The 17,265-nt window shown below is 35.2% G+C and overlaps 1 protein-coding gene across 1 annotated transcript in view; it reads left to right on the forward strand.

The window, feature by feature from the left end:
- Window positions 1–17,265, forward strand: part of MYO3A (myosin IIIA) — a 247,917-nt gene that overhangs the window by 115,990 nt on the left and 114,662 nt on the right. Inside the window, exons 11-14 of the mRNA XM_072651758.1 lie at window positions 4,686–4,802; window positions 5,562–5,666; window positions 6,026–6,109; window positions 7,427–7,629. Of these exons, the coding sequence (XP_072507859.1) occupies window positions 4,686–4,802; window positions 5,562–5,666; window positions 6,026–6,109; window positions 7,427–7,629 (509 nt within the window). The remainder of the gene's footprint in view (window positions 1–4,685; window positions 4,803–5,561; window positions 5,667–6,025; window positions 6,110–7,426; window positions 7,630–17,265) is intronic.

Raw genomic sequence — 17,265 nt, forward strand, 5'->3', positions numbered from 1 at the left:
AAGAGGAGGGGAGAGAGAGACACATGTGATAATGTCTTCTTGTTGTCACATAGAAGAATTTCCTGGGTGCCAAAGGGACAATGGAAAATTTCAGTTCAACTTAAATATTTTTTAAAAACTTTTTACTGATTAGAAGTGTCCCAAAGTAGAATGGGTTCAGAAGGTACTGTGCTACATATTTCTCGAGGTTTACAAATAGAGACTAAATGGTCTCTTGTCAGACACATTGAAGCAAAGACTTCTGTTCATTATAGGCTAAATTGGATGACCTCTGAGGTCCCTTCTATAATTCTTATGCTAGTTGATTTGCAAGCCTGTTTGTTCCTCCAACCATGACCATCTTCTAGGCTTTGGGGAGTTCCCCACAGGGTGAAGGAAGTGTGTGCTACCACCAAGTTTCTCCTCTATCCTTCAAACCCTAACTCACATTTTCTGAGAATTCTCAGCAGAGACAATAAATTCTGCTCCCACACAGCCTGACTCCATGGGCAAGTGATCAGCAAGCTGGCAACTTGCAGTCTCAATATCAACCTTCCCATGTCTCCAGAAGTAATCATAAGCCTTCAGAGAAATCCACAACCCCTCCTCAGCAAAAATCTAGACACTCTGCTCTACCCAATTCAGTAGCTCTCCGAATACGTTTGACAGATAACTTAATTTTGCTTAGAAATAAAACAGGTTAACTTTAATGTTCTGTAAACAGAAACCAGCATTTGATTCATTCAAGCTTAATTTTTCAAAGTTTTGTTTACCAAAAACTACAGTTCTTTTAAAAATGACTTCATTTGCAAGCATCAGATGTCTTGAAATCAAGGAAGTCTTCTTCAACATAACTTACCAATACCATTTTAAAAACCTGTAAACTAAATATTCCAGGTAATCTATATTACTCCTCATTCATGTGGAAATGAGGTTTTATGATTTTCAAACATGAGCAAGAGGAGAGTGGTTCCTTAAAATCACATTTTATCTTCATCTTGCATTTTACATTAAGTGCTTACAGTTAGAAATATAGTATATTAATGTAGTAGAAAACTACTCTGCTATTGGAAAGAGATGGGGGAAGGTCATTTCAAAGAAACATAGAAAGACTTGTTTGAACTGTTGTAAGCTTAAAGGAGCAAAATCAGAGGAATAATTTATACTTTAACCTAAGTATAGTAAAAAAACAAACAGTTCAGGAAATCTTAATAACTGTGATCAATTTAAATATCAACCATAATTCCAGATAACTGACAATGAAGAATGCTGCCCACTTCAGGAGAGAAAGATGATAGACTAATATGCAGAATAAGAAACACATTTTTGGACATAACCAATGTGATCATTTATTTTATATGACTATGCCTATGTATTTATTATGTAATTCTTTCTGTCTTTTCTTTTTTCTTTCAGTGGATGGGGAGAATTGGGAGGGAGGAAAAATGAATGCTTGATGACAGAGAGAGAAAGAAAGAAAAAGAGAGAGAACAAGAGAGATGAATAGATGACTAGATGGATGGCAGGTGCTAGAACCTGGTTTTAGGGACTTAAAAACAGATTTGAAAGTAATTTTAGAATATGTCAAATATTTAAGGATCTATTTCATCTTCCAGGTTTAGTAGAAACAAAATTTAAACCTTTGTCTTATAGCGGCGTTCTTTAGTCACTGTGAAGGCTTGTTATTGAGTTGTTTCAGACATGTCCAACTTTCCATTTCCCTATTTGGGGTTTTCTTGGCAAAGATACTGGAATGGCTTGCCATTTCCTTCCTTAGCTCTTTTTACAGATGAGGAAACTGAGGCAACAGGGTTAAGTGACTTGTCCAGGTTCACACAGTTAGTGTCAAAGGCTAGGTTTGAATTGACTCCGAGGCCAGCACTCTCTCCACTGTACTACCTACCTGCCCCCAACTGTGAAGGTTAGAACTGTGAGCAGGACATGTTGTCATTTTACAGTTTTAAATTATAAAAGAGAAAGTTTAGGCTGACCAACTTCCTATTATTGGGCTGAGAAAAATGAAAACAAAAGTGGAGTATTTCATCAATTTATTTCCCAGGTCAATAACGTATCAGCAAAGCTGACTCTAGATTTCAACTCTGTTTTTTGAAAAAGGCAAATAACTAAACCAGCACTATATGATCTTTAACAAATGAACACACAAGAAATTAGTCCTGGCTTTTAAAGCTTATGATTTGTCATTTAGAGTGACGGTTTTTAAATATAACATTATTGTTCAATTGAATTCATGAAGGACTTGATCATAAAATTTCTTGTTTTGAAGTCAGAAATTCTAGGAGATTTACAGCAGTAAGAAATGAGAATTATATATATTAGAGGTCACTAAATGTTAAGTGGGTGTTTTTTCTTCCTTATCTGTGTTTTATGGCATTTGAATCTTTTTTTGGATGGCCTTGAGAGCCAACGCAACCTTTTCTTCTTTGCTTGTAAACAATATAACTAGATTTTAAAATAAAGTACAAAAAATTATTCTGAATTTATAAGATATGATATAGCCAAATTATCATCAGATATAAATTTCACGCATGGTATGTGGGAAATTAATCTCAAATTGTGTGATGTGGTAGAAAGATCACTACATTTGGAAGGCTTGGTTTGAGTTTATGACTTCAACTCTGACTAGATGACCCTGAACAAGTCACTTTATCTCTCTGAGCTCAGTTTGCCATGTATAAAATAAGGATACCTTGCAGGGTCTTTGTGAGCCAAAGAGTTTGTAAATTATAATGTGCTATTAGGAGTTATTACTTCAAAAGGTTGTTATGAGGATCAATTGAGATAATGTAGATTAAGAATTTTGTAAAATGCAATTAAATGTCTATTATCCTTATTTTTTTTTGTTTAATAACTGCCTCTCTGTGGCAAGGAGATGAGCTTGGATTCTTAAGTCAAACTCTGGCAGATCTTGTCAAGTCAGCAAGAGTAGGCAATACGGGAATGGCAATGAATTCTATTCCATTTAAGGACCCACCTAACTAAATTTGGGGATGTTCATCAGCATGTTGACTAGAAAGGGAAATAAATGTTTAGGGAGTACCCACTCCAGTGAAGTAAGCAAGGTTCCTAAGAATATTTAAATAACTAAATAAAGGTACCAGAAGATGTAGGTACCACTTATAAATTTCCTTTCCTGGGAAGCCTCAGATCCCCAAGCTTCAGGCCATGAAAAGGCTGAAGGTGAATCCTGGATCTCTGTGCCTACATAACAGTCTTTCTTGAGCCTCAGTTGCTCTAGTAGCCTTGAACAATGAAATCACAACTTCTGGGGAGCATAAGATATTAAGGAATAGTAAAGGACTAAGGATGATGAAATCAAGGAAAGAAAAAAATTAAAAAATAATTCTTCTGTCTTCTTACCTTTCTGTCCTTCTTTTGCTTGTCCTGATTCCTGACCCTTAAGGTCAGGATTGGCGGCTTTCAGGGAGCCTGAATAGGACCAGAAGAGCTTCACAGTCATCTTGTTGGTGGACATAAGACCTATAGGAGGTGAGAGCAGGAAGACAATCCCTTTACCTTGAACCTCATTTGAGGAACAAAACTGTGGCAAAGGCCCAAGATAATTTTTGTTTGACATGGTATGTTACTATTGCTATCTGTTTTCATTGCCACAGATTATTTCCGTTATGTTAGTCTGGGAGCATTTCTGGATTCTTTAATGATTCTGTGCACATAATTTGACTGTGTAAATAGCCGTACATTACTGTTAATTGGAAATGAGAAATCCACTGTGCCTTGAATTTAACCTAATAGCCCATGGAGGTTAGAACAATAGGCTGATATTTAGCACAGAGATTATCGGTATTTCTACAGCTGTTTCAGCTCTTGCCATTTTGCTTCGAGCCACAGTTCACACCTGAAATCTTTTATAGTGAATAACCAAAAAACTCCTTTTCAACTTTGCTTTGGGTAACAAATCAGTTCTCATAAATGCTGATCTCTGACCCTTGGTTAATATTGATTTTATGTACTCATGTGATTTGTCAAGGATGAAATATAAATAAAAATATTTAAATATAATTACACGAATTTTATATATATATATATATTAAATAAATATAATTAATAATGAATAAATAAAAATATTTATTATTTATTATTTAAATATTTAAAATATTTAAAAATTTAACAAGATTTTACCCATGGATTTCTAAATTAAATGATGAACTGGACCACAGGCTCATATAATTACATGAAATGGTTGGAACCAAGCCATGTTCCAAATGCCTCTAAAAGCCACCTTCTCTTTTCTTTTCTATTCTTCCTTTTGACCTTACACCATCTCCCTCTGCTCTTAGCGGATAATGAAGTTTTACGGTTGTTCCTATTCCCTTTCTGTATGATACTCCATAGATTCAATATCAGTACTTTCATTTGGAAAATAACATCTAGCCACCATCTTTCATGGCAGATCTTAGCTTTTAAAAATCAAGACAAATAGTTTCAGCTGTGTCTCTGCTTATGAAGGATACTTAGAGTCACGTCACTATTATGCTTCTGGATACAAGTCTTTGTATGTGTGGGGTACCATTTTTCCCCTTTCTGGTCCTTATCTCTGATTCAAGATAATGTGCTTGTTAGATAACAGAATTAACTAAGTAGAGAGAGGTTCATTTCTTTAATTCTTTCATTTTACTTAATCAAAAGGAACAAAAATGCAGAAATATCTTTTCTTTTTATCTCTACAGAAAACTGTGTCAGAGCAGCTTCAGAAATGCTATTCCCGTGATCAGATCTACATCTACGTTGGAGACATACTCATTGCAATTAACCCATTTCAGAATTTGGACCTTTATTCCACAAAGGTATAAAAAAAAATGACTTGCACCTCTCATTTTGATCAAATGCACTTTTTAACCCTTTTTTGGTGGACAGAGGGGTCTGAATCTTTGATTTTATTAGTACAATATAGGAAACTCCTCATGTAAAATCTCCCTCCACCAATGAAGATCATAAACTATCTATAGCTTAAGTTTTAAATGATCACCTGGAGCACTGAGAGAGTAGGGGACCTCCTTAAGGTCAAGTAATCAGTATGTATCAGAGGCAGGATTGTAATCCAAGGCTTCCTTGCTTTATCCATTATGCAAAGCTGCATAGAAATCCTGCCTATGATCATTTCAATCAGCACATTGAAAGAAGGAAAATCATCATTATTCATTAAAATCCTTACTCAAGATAGTATAGTGCTATAAAGTCAGCCTCAAAGACAGGAAGACTTGGGTCCAAGTTCCATCTTTGATACATGCTGGTGGTGTGCCCCCTTGGTAAATCACTTAACCCATCTGTATTCTATGCAACTCAGTAAAACCTGAAATTGCCAAAAAGATGCCAACCTGCATGGGTAGAGAGCGTCTCCAAACCTGGAGTACATGAGTACCAGGTACTAATGAAATCACAGGACCAGCCCTTCCTTGTCCTCTGTTATGCAAATGATAGCCCAGATTTGGATTTTGCTTTTAAATTTCAGGGTACATTTGTGAATAACTCAGGAGATCTACTTTAAAAAAAAACCCACAAGTGATAGATCCATTCTGATTTTTCATGTCTTCTTTTCCCTCCAGCATTCAAAGCTCTATATTGGAGCAAAACGAACTGCCAACCCTCCCCACATCTTTGCAGTGGCAGACTTGGGCTATCAGTCCATGGTAACATATAATTCAGATCAGGTAAGAAATACTCCTCTCTTATTACTTAGCATTGATGCCATATATTTCAGTGAATACAGTTCTGGTCCTGGAGTCAGGAGGTCCTGAGTTCAAATTTGGCCTCAGATACTTACTAGCTGGGCAAGTCACTTAACTTCTGTTTGCCTTGGTTTCCTCACCTGTAAAATAGGGATAATAATAGCACCTACCTCCCAGGGTTGTTGTGAGAATGAAATGAAGAAATAAGCATAAAGCACAGTCTGACACATAGGAAGCACTGTTTAATGTTATTTCCCATTGTACCAGATGAAAACTCATTGACCATGTAAACTTCAGTTCCTATCTTCTCTTTCCTTTTTTCTGTTTTTAATACCATGCAGTGTATTGTCATTTCTGGAGAAAGTGGGGCTGGAAAGACTGAAAGTGCCCATCTCTTAGTGCAGCAGCTAACTGTTCTTGGAAAGGTAAGCTGTTTCACACACACACATGCACACACGCACACACATATGTATGCATGCACACACTTGCACATACACACACATACACACGCACGCACACACACTGTAGAAGTAGGGATTGAACATGTGATTTCACTGGTACAGGGAGTTACAAGGTAAAGCCACTATTCCTACCAATACTGACCTGCTCCTTCTCTGAGTGAGAGAGTTTCTTGAAGCATTGGGTGGTTATATGACTTACCCAGACTCCGCCAGGCAGGATATGTCAGAGGCAGTCTTTGAGCTAGGTGTTTCCTTGTTTTGAGGTCAGTTATCTATCCACTACATTATCAGCCTAATAGGTACAAGATCATTAGGTGGAGAATTATGAGAGAGAGCTGCCCAAGGAGGTCATGGTTCCCCAATCACTGGAGCTCTTTAGGCAAAGGCTGGATGACTACCTGGGGGAAGGAGGGGCTAATGTGTAACGGGTTATTGTTTGGACACTAGATTTTCTTGGACACCTCTTTCAGCTTTTTGTTTCTATCATTCTAAGAGGTAAGCAGATCAAATATTGTTTGCACTGTTATATAAGGAAGAAGCAGTCTGGAGAGGTCTAATACCTTGGTTGAGATCACATAGCTAGTTATCTGGTAGGAGGGAATATAAATAAAGGATCATGGGTTTCCACTTGTTAGATATGCTACATGCTAGTGGAGATTGTTTTAGGAGTGTGGGATGACTGCACAGCTGGTGATGACCCTTCCAAATCCAAAATTCTGTGAGGTCAAAATTGAAACATATATTCTTATGGGCAGCTAGATGGCACAGTGGATAGAGTGTTGAGTCTGGCGTCAGGAAGACCTGAGTTCAAACCCAACCTCAAACACTTCCTAGCTATGCGACTCTGGGCAAGTCACTTAACCCTGTTTGCCTCAGTTTTCTCATCTATAAAATGAGCTAGAGAAGGAAATAATAAACCACTCCAATATCTTTGCCAAGAAAACCCCAAATGGGGTCACAAAGAGTCAGATGGGACTGAAATGACTTAACAACATTCTGACTCCAAATGCGGTGTTGTTTCCATTACATCCCAGTGACTCAATATGCCCAATGTACCACATTTCACTGTGTAAGTTTTTTACAGCTAACTACACATCTTGGTTGAATAGTTGCCAAGCTGCAGTATACAATATAAAAAATTTGTGTATCAAAAAGATGGAAATTAACTTAATTCATTGTGTACATGCTTGCATGTATACATACATGTGTGCATGTGTGTACATATACATGTATGTAGCTATATTATTAAAACATCCTTTCTGTGCTATATTTTCTGTTTAGGCCAATAACAGAACTCTACAGGAGAAGATTCTCCAAGTAAACAATCTGGTAGAAGCTTTTGGCAATGCCTGCACTATTATTAATGATAATTCAAGTCGTTTTGGAAAATATTTAGAAATGAATTTCACCTCCACTGGTGTTGTGATCGGAGCTCAGATTTCAGAATACTTACTTGAGAAGTCCAGAGTTATCCATCAAGCTGTGTAAGTGTATGGACAACACCCACAGGGTTGGAGGAACTATAACCAAATATGCTATTTCGTGGTTTGTGATGTAATGTTTTTAAAACAATATATTTAATATTTTTGTGGAATCGTGTTTTCATTAGTGTGAGTATTCCCTCTACCAATGTAGCTTGCAGTGATAACTTACAAATTTGTCTCCCTGCCTCTAGATTCCCTCACTCCAGTCTATGCCACCCACACACACAACAGCTTCCAAACTGATATATTCAAAGTACAAATCTGACCATGTCAATCCTCTGCTCCAGAAGTTTCAATGTCTCCCTACTGCTTCTAGGGCAGATTATTAACCTTTTTTGGTGTTTTGGACCAATGTGTCAGTCTAAGTCTATGTTTCTCTTCTCAGAATTATGTTTTTACATACATAAAATAAACTGTACAAGATTACAAAGAAAACCAATTATATGGGGAAACTCCTTCACAGTCTGTTGCCAAATTGCTTTTCAGGATTACCTATCAAACTTTTCTCACCTTCAAGCACATTGTGTTCCAACCAAGTTGTTTTACTTGCTATTCACTAAGCAGAACATTCCATCTTCCATCTCTTTGGCTTTGAACAGGCTGTCCTCTATGCAAACATACTCCCTCCTCATCCCTACTTTGTCAAGTCCCCTTTCCTCCTTCAAGGGTCAGCCCAAGTGCAACCTCCTACAAAGGGCTTATGCTGATGCCTCTAATTGCCCATGACTCTCCCCCAACCCTAAACTACTTTTCACTTTCTGTGTATGTGTGTATGTGTGGAGTCCCACAAACAGAATGTTAGCTGCCTTGAGGGCAGGAACCATTTCATGTTTGTTTTGCTATTGCCAACACAGTGTCTGAAGTGTATGCAACAGGTGCTTCATAATTGTTGGGTGAATAAATAAATGACCTCCTTCCACCTTTCTTATCTCATGCTCCTCTTGTCAATGTCTTCGGATAAACCTTCCAGACAGAAGCTAACCCAAGTCACGGATGCCATCCTTTCATTCTTTAAGTACAGAGGCTCTTAACCTGGTGTCCATGGAAGGATTTCAGGGAGGAAATGAATATGGGTGGGGGGAATTTTACATTTTATTTTCAGTAATCTTTGTGGGTTTTTAAAAAATAATCATATGTGTTTTATTTTGTGCATTTAAAAGAATCATTCTGAGAAAGGGTCCATAGGTTTCAAGGTTGAGTCCCTGTTTTAGGATCTCAAGGGTACCCAGAATACCACGCAGACTCTTCACTTGTTGCTGCCCAATTAACTCCACACACACACTTTTCTGGTCCATATGCTAGAATGAATCTCTGTTCTCAGCATTCTAGATTATCCCCCCAATGGTCTGAATCCCAACCTATCCACACTCATCACCCTATATGACTTGTCTATATCTTCCTATAAATCACACAATAACAGAATTACAAATATTCCCTAAAGCATCACCTGCATGGGTACCAGTGGAATAGAAAGGCTATCTCTCTGTCTTATTATATGACTGCCCTTGCTCTCCATTGACCTCCTTTGTGCTACTTGTCTTACTCAATAAGTCATTGGCCATTTGCTATAGCCTACTCACTCCCACCATGTGCTTTTCGTTGCCCTTTGGGTCTCTGATTTTAATTCTGCAGAGACTGGTATCCCATGACTTGTAGCCATAAAGGACCACTGGAAAAATATTGATGTTTAAAATATGGATCTCTGTATCAGATAGATACTTACGGTCATTAAAAGTGCTACATATATTCCTTAAGTCAGTCTAGTTTGCCCTTCCATTCAATTCTGTGCCCACTTCATTATCCATGTTTTTTCTTTCCTAGTTTCTTTCTTTCCTCTTTCATTTCTTTCTTTTTTCCTCTTCCTTGTCCTCCTTTTCATTGTCTTCTTCCTTTTTTTTCTTCTTTTTCCCTCCCCCACTCATCACAATTGATCAGCAGTGCAAAATTTCAAGTATGGCCATTGGGGAAAGGTCATTAGTCATTCCAATTTGCTCAGTCCTATTGTTGAAATTATTGGAGGACAAATTGGTTGCAAAGACAAATTGCTCTTGGTGAAAGAAAAAAATGAATAAGTTCTTAACAATTAGAAATAGTCAAAAGTGCAATAGGCTACTCCAGGAAGTAGTGAGCTCCCTTTCATTGATGGTCTTTAAGCAAAGACTGGAGGACCATGTTCAGTTTCTTTTAAGATGTAGGGTAGAAAAAGTGACCACCGAGGTCCCTTCTGTCTCTGTGTGTTTGTAACTTTGATGCTGAGATTTGGGATTTGGGACTATGTCTTGTCTAAATTTTATGTATCCTCCATCCTGGAATAGTGTTCTGCATATCAGAGCAATTAATGTTGGAACATAACAAATGTTGAATTAAATTGAATTTGATACTTAGGCAGTGGAGACCAAGTAAGATACAGAATCTAGCTATAATGTCTTTGTTGTTGTTTTCTGTTGAGTTAGATGGATTGGATGTGATAGTTTGCTTTTTATTTTGTTTTTTAAGCAAAATTTTTCTCCTGACTGCTGATTCCCAAACTGCTTTGTTTGTCCTTATAAGAAAATGGTATTCGCAACACTGCATTTATTATGTGGATATATTAGGCCAAAATGTGAAAAGGTAGAACCTTTTGACTCATTTTTACATTATTTTTAGGTGTAAAAGGTTGTGATTTATTGTAGTAACATGTCATATAATCAAGTCCCATGTAAAATTGTTTTGTTAAATATGAGGACATTCTTTTAGCATGTAGGTAGTCTCTGGCCTCTGGAGCCCTCACTGTAACCATGCCAACGGACCTCAAAATTTTTCTAATTAAGCGCTATCATTTTATGGAGAAGGAAACTAAGGCCCCGGATGGTTAAATAGTAATTCTCAGAATAATAAAAACAATAAATGACAAAGTTTAAAACGGTCTTCCAATACCCAACCCAATATTGTCTCCTCTGTACCATTTATCTTTGATATAAAGCCCTTCATATATCTTAGGGTTTATTTGACTATAACATACTATGCCAAGTTTATAGAAAACAATTGCAATAATACTTATAAATATTTTAATTTCGAGTAAAATTTTAGATGACATCTACTTTTTTAAAAGCTTATTTTTATTGAAATTTTTTACATTGCCATCATTTCTGAAAATATCTTTCCTCCTCTAATCACGAAACTCAATTGTAACAGATTTTTTAATAAGAAAAAAGAGTGCTTCAAAAAAACTAACACATCAATCATGTCTGCCAGTTTTTCCAGTATTCTATACCAATAGTCTTTTCTCACAACTCTTTTCTAGGGCTGCTCAGTCATTAAAATCACACAGAGTTCTCATTTTAAAAATTCTTTTGATTTACGTTATTGTCGTCATGGTGTATATTGCTTTCTTGGTTCTGCTTACTTCACTCTGCTTTGTTCTTCAAATTCAACATTTCTTATTGTGCCATAATATTCCATTATATTCATGTACTTCCATTTGGTTAGCCACTTCCCAAGTTTGTGGGGACTTATTTGTTTCCAGTTCTTTACTAACACAGAAGGAGCAGTTAGGTGGCACAGGGCCTGGAGGCAGGGAGACCTGAGTTGAAATCTGTCCTTGGACTCTTACTAGCTGTATGGCCCTGAGCAAGTCACTTAATTTTGTTTGCCTCAGTTTCCTCATCAGTAAAAGGAACTGAGGAAGGAAATGACACTATAAATGACACTACAGTATCTTTGGCTAGAAAACCTCTAAAGTGATCACAAAGAGTTGGACATGACTGAGAACAGCTAAAGAGCAATACTAACACAGAAAGTACTGCTGTGGATGCTTTTATATATATAAAATATGTAAAAAATACATATATACATATTTATATATACATGTATATGTGTATATATACATATATACATACATACACACACACACACATATATATGTGTGTGTGTGTGTATGTGTGTGTGTATGTATACACACATCTTTCTTCCTGTATTTAATCCCGTTAGGAAATGTGGATGGTATCCATGTCTACTTTTAGAATATTAATGCTCTACTACTCTCTCTAATTGTCTGCTCTATATCATACACTGTTTTATACTACTCTGTGGTCAAATGTTAATGCTATATTAATATTACCGTAAGGTGTACAGAGTCTTACAGATACTTGGTTATATTGCGGAATCTTAGTAATGGATTTTTTTTTAAATGACTAAAAGGGAAACACTCTGCCTACTTGTCAAATATGCTGTGGCTGAGATTCTTTTCCAGATATAAGTATTACTAGGTGTCTTTTGAGGTTCCTTCTGATTCTGAAATTTTGTGGTTTGGAGTGCTGAACTTAATCAGGAGAGATGTAGTTTTGACCCATCATTTAACTTCTCAGAACTGAAGTGTCTCTACCTATAAAATAGAAACCATAGTACTTCTTTATAAATAAGGGTGACCCAAGAAATGGAAAAAATATAAATGAAGCATTATTCCAGAAAAAAACTATTGGGAAATTGGATTCTAGCATGGAAAAAATGTGTTTTGGACCCATAACTTACACTATTTTTTGAAAAAGTTCAAAATTGCTCAATGATAGGTATACGATCAATGAATATAAAAATGATTAATGCTAATAATGATAAGCATAAAAATAGTATATAGCGACTTCAAGTTTGCAAAGACTAAAAATGTATTATGTCCTTTCATCCTCACAATTTCACTGGGAGTTAGATGTTATTACTATCTTCATTTTACAGATGAGAAAACTGAGGCAGACAGAGGTTACATTACCTGCCCAGGGTCAGACAGCCAGAAAGCATCTGAGGCAGGATTTGAACTTGGGATTTCCTGACTCCAAGTTAAACATTCTACCCACTGCATTAACTAGCTGTCAGAAAGACAGTTCTCAAAAGAAAAGCAAGCTATTTACAGGCATATGAAAAATGTTCTAAATCTTTAATAGTAAACAAATTTGAGGTTCTATCCTACACTCACCTGTATCAGTAAGCACCCCAGCATATACAGGGGGGTTGCTATCACAGGTTCTTAGGTCTGCATTCATAAAAGGAAAGCAACTTTCAAGGAGTTAACAATCACTTTAATCAAACACATGTATCATTCCTTTAACCAAGTACATATATTATTCAGTTAGTTCAGGGAGTCAGCACCCTGAATTTCAAAGAAAATACAGAGAAACCAAAAGATCAACAGACATAATTTCCTCTGCCTGAATTCAACAGACAATTGGACCCCAACTGTCTGACCATAGTTACCAGAGAGGGAAGCATAACATCTGGTGGCTTCCCAGAGTCCTCATCTGGCTAGACAAACACTTCCAATCAGTAAACCCCAAAGTAATCAACAGACATGGTTTCCTCTGCTTGACCATAATTCAACAGACAGGCACTTCTGTCTGACCAGTTGCGATAGAAAGAAGCAAGACATCTGGGTTCTCAAAACCAAGGTGCTGCTTAGCGGCTTTCCAGAGTCCTTATCTGGCACTCAACCCTTCTTAGAAAAACTAAGCCTCAAAGTAAAACCTCAACTCAGAGTATTTATACCTTTTTTTAGAGCCAGAGGGCATCACAACCCTTGGACCCAGTGCCTCAATAGAAAAAACAAAAGGTACTTGGGCCCCTCCTACAAAACAACTCCCCTAATCAAGCTTCCCACAATGGGCAGGTCCATCAATGGGTGGGAAAGATCTTTAATCATATTAAAATAACTAACAATACAAATACATACACTGTTTCTAGTTAAAGAAACTCTTGTTTCTGTACTTTACTCCTTGTAAAGACTCTTGATTGATAAAGGCAAGATTCAATCAGAGGCACTTGATTATACTAAAACAAAAACAGCAAAAGATCTTGTTTTGATTACCATCACATTACCATATTGACAAAAATGACAAAAAAGGAAAATGGCAATTGTTGGAGGATGAAATTAATGAATAGGTACACTGTGGTAACTTTTGATGGAGCTACAAGTTGGCCTCACCATTCTGGAAGCAATTTGGAATTATGCTTAAAAGGCCATTAATCATGCATATCCTTTAACTTAGTTATATCACTCTTAGAATTTTACCACAAAAAAAAATCGAAGACAGAAGGAAAGGAACCAAAAAATTTTTTAAAATTTATAGCAGCACTTTTTCATATAGCAAAGGAATAAAAACAAAGTGGATATCCATCAATTAGGGAATTACTGAAACAAATTATAGTCACCTAAGTGTATTAGAATATTATTCCGCCATAAGAAATAATTTTTTACAATTTTTAAACATTTTTATTTAAAGTTTTTTGAATTCTAAATTCTATCCTTCCCTACTTCCCTTCCCTCCCTCCTCCCTGAGACTGTAAGCAATCATATATAGGTTATGCGTAAGCAATCATGCAAAAAGTTTTCATATTAGTCATTCTGTAGGAGACTCAAATAAAAGAAAAATGAATGAAAATAGCATACTTCAACATGTATTCAGTCAGCATCAGTTCTTTCTCTGGAGGCAGATAGTATGCTTCATCATTAGTCCTTTGGGATTATCTTCTATCTTTGTATTGCTAAGAAGGACTGTCATTCACAGTTCTTAATCAAACAATATTGTTGTTACTCTGTACGATGTTTTCCTGGTTCTGTTCACTTCACTATGCATCAGTTCATGTAAATTTTGCCAGACTTCTCTAAAATCATCCTGCTTGTCATTTCTTATAGAGCAATAATATTCCATTACAATCATATACCACAGCTTGTTTAGCCATTCTCCAATTTATAGGCATTCCTTTGATTTCAATACTTAGCCACAACAGAAAGAACTGCTATACATATTTTTGAACAAATAGATACTTTTCCCTCTTTTTGGATGTGTTTGGGATATAGACCTAGCAGTGGTATTACTAGATCAAAGTGTATGCACAATTTTACAGCCTTGGGTCATGGTTCCAAATTGCTCTCCAGAGTAGCTGAATCAGTTCACATATCAACCAACAATGTAATAGCATCCCTCTTTTTCTACATCCCTTCCAACAACCAACATTTTCCTTTTTTGTCATACTAGCCACTCTGATAGGTATAGGGGATATCTCAGCATTGTTTTAATTTGCATTTCTCTGCTCAATAGTGATTTAAAGTATTTTCATGTGACTTATAGATAGCTTTGATTTCTTTGTCTGAAAACTGCCTATTTATTTCCTTTGACCATTTATCAAATGGGGAATGACTTGTATTTTTATAAATTTGATTCAATTCTCTATATATTTGAGAAATGAGGCCTTTATCAGAGATACTTGTTGAAAAATTATTTCTCAGTTTTCTACTGTCCTTGTAATTTTGGTTGCATTGGTTTTTCTTTGTGTAAAAACTTTAATTTTATGTAATTAAAATTACTTATTTTACATTTTGCAATGTAAAATATCTTTATCTCTTCTTTGGTCCTAAATTCTTCCCTTATCCATAAATCTGACTGATAAACTATTCCATGCCCTATTAATTTGCTTATGGTATCACCCTTTATAGATAAATCATATAGCCATTTTTACTTTATCTTAACATATGTTAAGATAAACATATTTCTGCCATGCTGTTTTCGAGTTTTCCCAGCACTTTTTATCAAATAGTGAGTTTTTGCTCCAAAAGCTTGGATCTCTGGGTTTATCATATACTGAATTACTGTGGTCATTTACTATAATAGCTATAATGTAATTTGTATCTAATCTATTCCATTGATCTATTTCTTAGCCAGTACCACATTGTTTTGATAACTGCAATATAGTAGAGTTTGAGGTTTGGTATGACTAAATGACCATCTTTTGCATTTTTTTTCATTGATTCCCTTGATATCTTTGAACTTTTGTACTTCCAGATGAATTTTGTTAATATTTTTCCTAGCTTTATAAAATACTTTTTCATAGTTCATAAATAGACTAATTTGGGTAGAATTGTCATTTTTATTATTTTGACTCCATCTATCCATGATTTATTACTGTTTTTCCAATTGTTTAGATATAGTTTTATTTGTGTGAAAACTGTTTTATAGTTATATTCATATAGTTCCTGAATTTGTCTTGGCAGGCAGATTCCCAAGTATTTTATATTGTCTACAGTTATTTTAAATGGAATTTCTCTTTCTATCTCTTGATGCTGGTCTTTGTTGGTAATATATAGAAATGTTGATGATTTATGTGAGTTTATTTTGTATGCTGCAACTTTGCTAAAGTTGTTAAGAATTTCATGTAGTATTTTTAGTTCATTTTCTAGGATTTTCTAAGCTTAACAACATGCCATTTGCAAAAACTGATAGTTTTATTTCCTCATTGCCTATTCTAATTCCTTTCATTTCTTTTTCTTCTTCTATTGCTATAGCTAATACTTCTAGTACAATATTAAATAGTAGAGGTGATAATGGGCAACCTTACTTCACCCCAATTATACTGGACATGCTTCTAGCTTAATATCCCCATTACAGATGTTTGCTGATGGTTTTAGATAGATACTGCTTATCATTTTAAGGTAAGCTCACCTTATTCCTATATTCTCTATTATTTTTAATAGGAATGGGTGCTGTATTTTGTCAAAAACTTTTTCAGCATCTATTGAGATAATCTTATGATTTCTTTTGGTTTTGTTATTAATATGGCCAATTATGTTGATAGTTTTCCTAATATTGAACCACCCTGCATTCCTGGTATAAATCACATCTGATCATAGTGTATGATCCTTATGATATATTGCTTTAATCTCTTTGATAGTATTTTATTTAAAATTTTGCATCAATATTCATTAGGGAAATCGGTCTATAATTTTCTTTCTCTGTTTTGGCTTTTCTTGGTTTGGGCATTACCACCAAATTTGTGTTGTAAAAGGAATTTGGTAGGACTTCTTCTTCAGCTATTTTTCCAAATTGTTTATATAATATTGGGATTGATTGTTCTTTAAATATTCGGTAGAATTCACTTGTGAATTCATCTGGTTTAGGGGATTTTTTTTCTTAGAAACTTCATTGATGGCTTGCACAATTTCTTTTTCTAAGATTGGTATAAGTATTTTATTTCTTCTTCTGTTAATCTGGGTAATTTATAGTTTTGTAGATATTCATCCATTTCCTTTAGATTATGAAATTTATTGGCATATAATTGGGAAAAATAGCTCCATCAATTGCCTTAATTTCTTCTTCTTTGGTGGTGATTTTACCCCTTCTATTTTTATGCTAGTAATTTTATTTTCTTCTTTCCTTATTAAAATTAAATTAGCCAATGATTTATCTGTTTTATTGTTTTTTCCCATAAAACAAGCTGATAGTTTTAGCACTCCAGTGGTTTTCTTACTTTCAATTTTATTACTCTCTCCTTTGATTGTCAGGATTTCTAATTTAATTTGTTCTTTTTATAGTTTTTTTAGTTGCATGCCCAATTCATTGATCTGATTTTTCTCTATTTTATTGATGTAAGCAATTAGAGTGATAAATTTTCCCCTAAGTAATGCTTTGGCTGCATCTCATAAATTTTGGAATATTGTCTCATTGTTTTTGCTTTCTTTAGTGAAATTATCAATTTCTATGATTTCTTCTTTGACCAACTTGGTTTTTAGAATTAGATTATTTAATTTCCAATTAATTTTAATCTCTCATTTTCCATTATCAAATGTAGTTTTATTCCATTATGATCTGAAAAAGATGTGCTTACTATTTCTGCTTT

The sequence above is a fragment of the Notamacropus eugenii genome, chromosome 3, assembly GCF_028372415.1.
Source record: "Notamacropus eugenii isolate mMacEug1 chromosome 3, mMacEug1.pri_v2, whole genome shotgun sequence".
Lineage (NCBI taxonomy): Eukaryota > Metazoa > Chordata > Mammalia > Diprotodontia > Macropodidae > Notamacropus > Notamacropus eugenii.